The 10,311-nt window shown below is 40.8% G+C and overlaps 1 protein-coding gene across 1 annotated transcript in view; it reads left to right on the top strand.

The window, feature by feature from the left end:
* Casq2 (calsequestrin 2) overlaps nt 1-10,311 on the top strand; it is a 66,618-nt gene that overhangs the window by 33,356 nt on the left and 22,951 nt on the right. Inside the window, exons 5-6 of the mRNA XM_015502225.2 lie at nt 3,692-3,765; nt 10,085-10,215. Of these exons, the coding sequence (XP_015357711.1) occupies nt 3,692-3,765; nt 10,085-10,215 (205 nt within the window). The remainder of the gene's footprint in view (nt 1-3,691; nt 3,766-10,084; nt 10,216-10,311) is intronic.

The raw sequence follows: 10,311 nt of genomic DNA, 5'->3' as shown, positions 1-10,311 counted from the left end.
CAATTTGTAAATCAATGGATGTGTAACTGATGTGATTCTGCAATCTGTGTATGGGGTGAAGGTGGGAGTTCATAACCCACTTGAATCAAAGTGTCAAATATGATATGTCAAGAAATTTGTAATGTTTTGAACAACCCACAATAAAAAATTAAAAAAAAAAAAGAATCTTGAGCTTGTTTCCAAGCATGAAGCCTTTTGATATCAAGCATTATGCTTGAAGTCGCAGCATGTAACTCTTTACCAAGGTTTTTAGTGAAGAGCTCTTCAAATTCTTGATGGTCACCACTGATAAGAGACTTGCTTACACATATAAATGGTGGCCAATGACTGGATAGCATTCATTGCTTTTTCTTTAACTGATGAAAATTCTTTCTTGTCTTTGGACATAGTTCAGATCATTAATAATTAATAATAATAATTCAATCTTGGATAATCCATTCAATTTGACAGCTATGACTCTGCTTTTCATTGACAAATATAATGTTCATATTTCTTGTGATAATTTGATTGAATTTCAAATCAAATCAAATCCTTTTACATCATATTGTATATTTTGAAATAATAATAAAGCTTTTTCTTAGGAATTTATAGATACTATTTTCCTGGTCTTTATAATCATTCTTAAAATCTAAATAACAAAACTACTAGTAGGCCATTTTTATTTCCTTTTTTTAAGTGGAATTATTACTTCAGTATTGCTAAACATTTTCAGTACATTATATGTTTCACATGGGCATATTTTAATTAAGTTCAGTAAAATGCTCTGCAAGATTCAGTGTTTTTCAAAGTCAATGATTATCCTCCAAAATTTTTCCAAAGTGAGTACAGTTCACGATTTAGTTTTTAATTCATATCTTTGCTGATAAACTCTTAAGATTCTCCTTGGAGAGTTAATCTGCATCACTGTGATACAGAGCAAGTGGGGGGTTCTTTACCAAAAGGAGGGTTTAATTGGTTTGGATGTTAAGTCACCTTCTTTTTTAAATTTACTTTTATTTTTTTGAGACAGGGTCTCACTAAATTGATTATGACCTTGTTAAATTTCTGAGGCTGGCTTTGAACTTGACATCCTTCTGCCTCAGCCTCCCAAGTTGCTGGGATTACAAGGGTGCACCACCATGCCCAGGGAGGTACCTTCTCATTTTATGTGCAGTTCAGACTCATAGGCAAAACTTTATATGACAGAGCTTTTCTGTGAATGAATGTCACAGAATCTCAAGATCCTCAGAAAGAACTATGTATAAGCCTTAACACCTTCTCATTGCTGCAGTTGCATCATTAGTGAACAAACTAGAAGTTTTCCAAAATCTGTTGAGATGGCATTCGTCTACCCTTTTGAGTATTTCATGCCTCAAAACATGGTTTGATTCTTCTTTATAAGACAAAAGATGTTATCTCAATCATTTCTCTTCAAGGTTTCTAACTGGTGCAATTAGCCACACCCAGCTACTCAAGTCTGATATACTAATATCCCAGTGGGAAAAAACCCTGAGAGAAGGGGGACGTGAGGGAACCCTAAGTCTTCGGTAAGCTAGAGCTTGAGGGATGAATGTTCAGGATTATTGGACCCTAGACAGAACACACAAGAAGACCAGGTGTTCTGGAAGACAAGTGCTAAAAGTTCAACCACATTTTGAATCACCAACCTAGTGAGTCATCTTGCTCCATCCTTCATCCCAGAGCCCATTGGATCTCCAAGAGAAGAGGCTCCTGACACAGGACCAGTAAATCCTTTCCATCAGAGTCTGAGTTTGAGAGACTCACTGGGAACACTGGGGAAGTGGGAACAGGGGATTCTTAAGGTGCCCACTGCTTCTTTGGTGTTGCTCTAACCATTCCACTTCCTCCCTATCTGTCTCCTCATTCTTCAAATGCCCTCACCTGTTTTCTCCCCCTGTACCCAAACCTTTACTGCAATTATCAGGCTGCAGGGCATCTTTCCTGACTTCCCTTTACTGTGGGGGATGGGGTTTGATCGTATCATTAGTACCAGTGTTCTTGTAAATCTTCAGCCCCGTCTCCTATGCATGCGGCTGTCATCTCCATTAGAGCAGCTGTCACCCTGCACCGTGATTCTTTAAAGCATCCATAGCCCTCCCTGGGGCTTTTAAGATCAGTCTTTTTTAAAAAACTCATCTTAAAAATATCCCCCCTTAAACCAGCATTATTCTTAAAATATTTTTTGATAGGATCTTAGAAAATCCTGCACGGTCCCAGAATCCTATCAAAAGCTACACTCCTGATGGATAAAGGATATGGAATTCCATGAAATGGAAGAAAGTTAATCTTGTTAAGAATAAATCATAAAGGGGTTGGGGATGTGGCTCAAGCGGTAGCGCGCTCGCCTGGCATGTGTGCGGCCTGGGTTCGATCCTCAGCACCACATACAAACAAAGATGTTATGTCCACCAAAAACTAAAAAAAAAATAAATATTAAAATTCAAGAGGAAGTGAGGGGAAAGGGAAAAAAACAAGGGGGAGAAATGAATTACAGTAGATGGGGTAGAGAGAGAAGATGGGAGGGGAGGGGAGGGGAGGGGGGATAGTAGAGGATAGGAAAGGCAGCAGAATACAACAGACACTAGTATGGCAATATGTAAATCAGTGGATGTGTAACCGATGTGATTCTGCAATCTGTATACGGGGTAAAAATGGGAGTTCATAACCCACTTGAATCAAATGTATGAAATATGATATGTCAAGATCTATATAATGTTTTGAACAACCAATAATAAAAATTTTTAAAAATCTCTCTCTCTCCTCTCCCTCTCTCTCTCTCTCTCTTTTAAAAAAAAGAATAAATCATAAACTCAGGGAGTCTCAGGATTATTAAATTTATTTGGAACAACCACTGCTACTGCCGTTACCATCACCCACACAACTAAGCCTCCAGTGTGGGTATCTTTACCAAGTACCTGCCTCGTTGTACCAGGGCACAGCATCCCCACATCACATGGGCATGCATGCCTACCTTGGCCAGTTTGGACTCAAGTTTAGGACCAGAGTCAAGCAGAGGCTTGATTAAATTTAAATAATTCTCTCAAAAATGATAGGAGGGAGAGAAAAGAAAACTTTAAAAAATAATAAAAATAAAAGGAAAGAAAGTTAGAACTCACCGAAACCTATACTCCTGCTTTAAGAAGTTTAAAATACCTTGTGTGATGACATTTTTGATTGAGATTACTTCACTTAGGTGAATTTCCTTTTTATCAGGGCTCATTTATATAGCTAACTGTACTCTGTCTAGTCAATGCATAACTAACAGCTCTTCAAGTGGACTTTCTTTTGACATTTTACATGTTTTTTTTTTAAATCTCACTTTTCCCTCTCTTTCCTGTTTCCTGCTTTCCATCCAAAATCTTCTTTATAGTATGGTGAAGAGACCTTTTCTTTGGCAATTGAATGCCAGTCAATTCAAACACATTGGAGAAAATATGGGTTTAGATAGCACTCAATAACTAGCTATCTAAATAATACCTGTTAAATAATTATTCAATCAGGATTCATGGCTTTGTACTCTCTCTACATCATTTAAAAAGAAATGTGGGGTTGGGGCCGCTGCTCAGTGGTAGAGTGCTTGCCTAGCACACAAAGGCCCTGGGTGCCAACCAAAGCACTGAAAAGAAGAAATAGAAGTTGCAGTTTTTCTTGAAAATATTTGTCTCTTTTGATTGTTTTTTTTTTCTCCTAGATTACAAGGCTTTTGAAGAGGCAGCTGAACACTTTCAGCCTTATATCAAGTTTTTTGCCACCTTTGACAAAGGGGTGAGTACCTATGAACCCCCCCCCCCCCGTTAAACGCAAGAAGAATTAAAGACTGAATTTTCTATCACTTTTTCTTTTTTTTTTTTTTTTTTTTTTTTTTGGCAGCCTGAACCATCCTCCTTTGCCTCTTTCTCCAGAAGAGTTAGAAGTTTTGTTTCAGTATTGATTGAGAGATGAATGCAAAGATGATTAATTCAGAGGATGTAAGCATATTTCTAAACACAGCCAGTGAAAGATGAGGGCCACCTCTTAATTTCCCATGCACTAAGAATGGGAAGCAGGTGACCCCAGAGTGTGCAGGGCACTAGCCATCCTTTTCCTGTTCCTCTCCCTTCCTGGGGTTGCACATGACCTCTTCTGCTGAGTTAAAATGGGGAATTAAATGGGGAGGAACACTGACCACATGAAGCCCCAGTGCTTTAGAAAGTTACCTTCAGGAAATGTCGTTGATGTAATTTTCTATAATCCAATTGCTTTTTCTGACTGGTTGTTACATGCGATTTTATAAGCCAAACAACAGCAGAGACCAATAGACCTTAAACCAATGGGTAGTTTACTTGGGGTCTATTACAATCAGAGTACTCCCCTCTGGTTCTCATAACTACTGTTATGACCACTATTTATTAAGTGTTTTCCTGAGTTTGGCAAGTTTGATATAAATTCAACTCTGTATCTGTGGGTTCTGCATCCAAGGATTCAACCAACTTCAGGCAGAAAATAATTGGGGAAAAAAAAGACCTGTTTGAACTGAACATGTGTCCACTTTTTTCTTGTAATTATTTCCTAAATAATACAGTTTGACACCTATTTACATAGCATTTACATCATATTAGGTATTATAAGTAGTCTAGAGATGACTTAAACTATACAGAAGATGTTACTTGATCATAAGCAAATAACATGCCGTTCAATCAAAGGGACCAGAGCATCTAGAGATTTTGGTGTCCTTGAAGGTCCCAGAGAACCATCCCCCATCAGGTACTGAGGGATGACTGTATTTCATCTATATGATCTCTAACCCTTTAAACCACCTTGAGAGGTAAGACTCCTATTTATCAGAGAAAAGAGACTTAGAAAGATTAGGTAGTGGGGCTGGGGCTTAGGTAGAGGGAAAAGTGCTTGCCTAGCATGTGTGAGGCACTGGGTTCGATCCTCAGTATCACATAAAAATAAATAAATAAAATAAAGGCATTGTGTCCACCTACAACTAATATATATATACACACATATATATGTATATATAAAACTAGGTAGCATCTAAGGTCTTAAGATAATTAATGGTAGTGCTGACATCCCAATTTAGGACAATCTGTGCCCCAAACCTGTGTGTTTTCTCCTATATCATGACATTAAAAAGAAGATCCTATACCTGCCCTTAAGATTCAGGACGCATGAACACACACAACACATGATACACATATACATAACACACACATCACACACAGAGAGAAAACACTCACACACACACCCCAACTGAAAACCATAAACTAACACATTTACTAGAACAAGAAAATCTAAGACAAACTAAATTTGAGATCAAACTCACATAAAAGTTAATCAGAGTGGCCTCCTAAGGAGTAAGGTAGTTGGTGGGCAGTGCTCATGGGCCTTTATGTCATGATGGCTTCAAATATTCTCAAAAAAATAAGGGAAACCAGGACCAGTAGATGCTGGATTAGGGAAGGGGCACAATAAAGAGATCACATTCTGTTTTATATCCTCTTCTGTGGATGTGGCCCCTGTCTTTAAGCCTACAATTCAGGAGAAAAGTCTATAATCTATGTAATGTTATCTGAACCTAAGCAAGTGTACTGTACTTGACCATATTTTAGAGTTGAAAGAGATCTTAAGCAACGACACCCAAACAGTAACAACTATTGCTTATTAAGTACTTGCTATGTGCTTGGCTCTGTGCTAAGAGCTTCTTGTGGATTTTCTCATTCTAGTCTCTTACTGGGCCTGTAAGAGAAGAATAAGTATTCCATAGAGGATGAAGCTGAGGCAAGGAGAGATCAAGCGATTTTTGGTCACATAGTTGAGAATGGTGAAGCCTGATGTAGGTTCTCTATTCCCATACTCCAGAGAAAGCAGCAGCATTGGTAAAATGCTAACTGGTGTTGGGCATGTAGTAAATATTCATTCAGTGTTAGCCAGAATGTTATTAATAAGACAGTGGACATCTAGGCCCATGATGATGAGAGGTTGGGATGGGAACTTAGAGAAGAAGGAACACAGAAGCCCAGGCTGAGTCCATCTCTGGCATTCAATTCTGACAGGCCAGGAGTGGCTGAGGGGCTGCTGGTTAAGAACCCATCTGAAGGGAAGAGAGTCAGGCAGATGGACTTGGCCAGGCGACAAAGCCCTAGTTTTTTGGAGGGGTGGTTCCATTCTGAGCTCAGGGTAGTATTTGTTTTCAGAAGTTCTTCCCAGTCCCTCTGGATGGTTTCACATCTGTGGCCTGTAAAGAAGGTGAGGTCAGGCTATAATTAAAAACTCCAAAACCTTCTTTTAAAAAGCTTCTCAAAAAACTCCGACAGACACTGAATCATAAGCACCACTGTTCATGTGGGTTTTTCATAACATTTAAAAAGAGACGCGTTTTCTCCACATAGAACACAGAGGCTATTGCATCCATCATGGGGAACGAACGGGCAGTGTAGGTCCCAAACCTGTGCATCTTGTAAAAGTCCCCGGGAAGGTAACTGATAATGCAGATTCCTGGGCCCTGTCACAACCGAATTCCAGGAGTGATATCACAGATCATTACTTTTAAAAGCTCCTGGGCGAATACCAATATTGACAGTGGTTAAGGACTACTGACTTCCACATCTACATGACCATCTTTGACATGTCCCTGTCCTTACAGTTCTTCAACTCATGGTAAAGGTTTCAGTTTATTCACTTATTTACTTTCTGTTTTCCCATCTTCTCTCCCACACTAAAATCTAAATTCTATAAGGGCAGGAATCAGTTTTTCTCAGTGTTGTAGACCCAACTTGACTTTTAAGAGTAGAAAATATTCTTATTTAATTGCAATGCCCCTGTAGCAGGGTCTGTTCCTAGATCCATGCCTCGGATACAGAAGACTCCACTAAATATTTATTGATGAAATAAATGAATAAATGCCTCAGCCAGTCAAACCTCCTTCAGTCCTTGTCACCCAAGGCACGATTGTAAGAAAGAGAAAAGGATCTTCTGGGAGACAAGATGAGGTCACTCCCTGAGGGTGGAGGGAAGAGAGTGAAGAACCTTGTTTCGCTCAGATTTCTCACCGCTGTGACCAAAGGATCTGATGTGAACAATTTTAAGGAGGAAAAGTCTATTTGGGGGTTCAGGGTTTCAGAGGTCTCAGTGCATAGATGGCCAACTCCATTCTTTGGGACCTGATATGAGGCAGAACATCATGGTGAAAATGTGTGGCAGAGGAAAGCAGCTGGGGACATGGCAACAGGAAGGAGAGAGAGAGAGAGAGAGAGAGAGAGAGAGAGAGAGAGGAGGAAGGAGAGAGGGAAGGATCCCGACGCTCCCGACGCTCCACTGACAAAATATATACTCCTAAGGCACACCCCCAATGACCCACCTCCTCCAGCCACGCCCTCCCTGCTCCAGTTACAGCCAAGTGAATCCCTATCAGTGGTTTAATGCCCTGATTAGTTTATGGCTCTCATAACCCAGTCATTTCACTTCTAAGATTCCTTGCATTGTTTCACACCTGTGCTTTTGGGGGGACACCTCATATCTAAATCATAACAGAACTTCTGGAAAATTTTATTCAGATTTCCCAGTATTCCAGCTAAGAATGTGACAATCCAATTTTACATTCATAGACTTAACACTCAGACACTTGCCAGAGGGCCACCACCTCCACCACCATCACACACACACACACACACACACACACGCACAGGAATGCCCATTCTGCTTGCCTTGACAGTGGTTCTGACCAGCTCTCTACCACTGTCAGGAAGCCAGAAATATAGCAGATCATAAAGGGGGTGAATTGATGAGAACATATTACAAGAAACACAAAGAAACATCTCAATAAAACATGTGCAGCACCAATGTAATGTTTATAGGGAGACATTTATATCCTTCCCTTATGCCATCAAGAGATAATTGCAATGCCCCTGTAGCAGTTCTGTTCCTAGATCCATGCCTTGGATACAGAAGACTCCACTAAATATTTATTGGTGAAATAAATAAATAAATGCTTCAGTCAGTCCAACTTTCTTCAGTCCGTCATGGGGAACGGGCAGTGTAGGTCCCAAACCTGTGCACCTTGTAAAAATGCCCTCATCTTGTCTCCCAGAAGATCCTTTTCTCTCATTCTTAAAATAAATTATCATTTATTTTCAAATAAAAAGACAGTTGGATGGCAGGCAAGCTGGAGGTTTGCAGTGCTTCACTGATGTTTTCAAATTCTGAATTCTAACTCTAACCATCACCAGATATGTGAACCTCATCAAGTGGTAACCCAAATTGTGCCTCAGGTTTCTCATTTGTAAAATAAAACAGTTAAAACAGTTTTTACCTCATACAAAATGAGGACTAAATAAAGTAATCCACCTGAAACCCTTTGCCTGACAGACAGTAAGCACTCCGTGTGTTTGCTATTACCCCTTTTGTTCTCCCAATGGCTTCCTGTTTCAGAGAAGCCCAGGTTCATGGTTCCTAGAAAACATATCAAGTAATCTCAAAGAAACCAGAATCCAATGTCATTTTTCAAGTTCATTCTAGCTTAGATCCAGCTTTGCAAAGAATTGTGTGTGTGTTGAGGGGGGGCAGAAATACCTAGCCATCTCAGCCCCCCATGGGACCTCTCTGGCAGGGCCCCAACTCCTAGTTTTCATACCCTTCTCCTTGAATGTGGGCTGGAGCTAATGCCTTATGTCTAATAAATAGAATACACCCCTTCCAAAACAAAGAATTGTTAGTAAACCCAGACTCTGGTTGTATGTTTGCTCTTCCTCTCCTCCCTGGCTTCCTGCCTGATCACTTCCTCATCCACACTGCATACTCACCCCAACAAAGAGAGCGAGGAAAGTAAGGAAAACCCCACATTTCTCTCTCTCTTAAAATAAAATCAGCATGACAATAAGACTGTAGACTGCATGATCTTACTCTTCACGTGGCCTGTTTTCTTTAACTCTGGGTAGGCTGCGGGGATTTCTTTCCCTAAGTACTATAAAAAATATCTTTTGGGATATAGTGACCTGGAATTAACAGCAACTGATGACAAAAGCCATATGAAACCAAGTGTTTCCTCAGAATGGACCTCCTTGTGTAAGAGCTTATGTAACACCCAGTTCCTCCCCCTCCCCAATTAGTCACAGCCCCCAGGTCACTGGGTCACTGCATTGTGGTTACCACCACAGGGCGTCAGCTCTTAGGCAATTCCTCTGTAGTTTCAAGGGAACCACTGTTCATCCCAGCACTTTCTTGGACTAAAGCTCTGAGCTAGAAAAGAATGGCATGGGTTTTCTATTGAGCATTGCACATTCCAGGCCTCTCAAATCATGTCACGAAGAAAGATCCTGAGTTCAGTGGCTTTGCAGGCAAACACAGACATGTAGCCACTTTAATCAAGAGGGAAAATGTGTTCCAGGTTAAGGCCTCGGCCCCCAAGCTTTTTATCTATTATAGGGTGAGCCACTCATCCTGGGTTCCTGGGAACTATCCAGATTTTAGCACTGAAATTCCCACATCCCAGGAAACCCCTCTGCCTTGAACAAAGCAGGATGAATGGTCACTTTACAACTGTTGGTTAATAGGCTGGGCAGTTCCCAGAGCCTGCCAAACCAGGCAAGGCTGGTACTGAGAGACTGAATCCTAGGGCCCGAGCTTCCACCTAAACAGAAGTTAGGGTGCAAGAGCTGGTGCAGGACAGATTAATGGATTGACTCTTGATTCTGTGTACTTGTATGCTTTAACAGTTTCCATCAATTACCTGTTTCATCAAAATGAGTTCAATTAAATCCATTCAACCCAGTGTATTAAACGTGCTCCATTGGCATTTCCTTCCTCCTCCAGCGCTGGCAAATGCACTAGAGAGATGGTGATTATACAGTTAACTTTGCATTCCAACTCTTCCCTGCCCCTGCTTGACCTTCATTTGCCTCTTTGATCACAGAAGGAGATTGGTCCAGCCCAGGCCACATGTGATGAGGTCCCGTTGTTCCAACCTTCGGGCTAAAACTGCACATACGCTCTCATGTCTTCATCAGAGAATATGAACACTTCTGTCGGATGGGCAACCCACTGCTACTCTGAATCACTATCCAAACACACAAACTAAACTATTGTCTTGTTTGTGCTACAGGTTGCAAAGAAATTGTCCTTGAAGATGAATGAGGTCGATTTCTACGAGCCATTTATGGACGAGCCCGTTACCATCCCCAACAAACCTCACACAGAAGATGAGCTTGTGGAGTTTGTGAAGGAACACCAAAGGTGCCAAAGATGGCAGATGGGGAGAGTGGGGGGCTAGGGAATTAGGAAGAACCTCTCAGACCCACAAGAGCAGCAACCTAGATAGAGTAAGTTCCC

The sequence above is a fragment of the Marmota marmota genome, unplaced genomic scaffold, assembly GCF_001458135.2.
Source record: "Marmota marmota marmota unplaced genomic scaffold, marMar, whole genome shotgun sequence".
Classification (NCBI taxonomy): domain Eukaryota; kingdom Metazoa; phylum Chordata; class Mammalia; order Rodentia; family Sciuridae; genus Marmota; species Marmota marmota.
The sequence above is the reverse complement of the archived record's forward strand: the minus strand, read 5'-3'. Positions and strand labels throughout refer to the sequence as shown.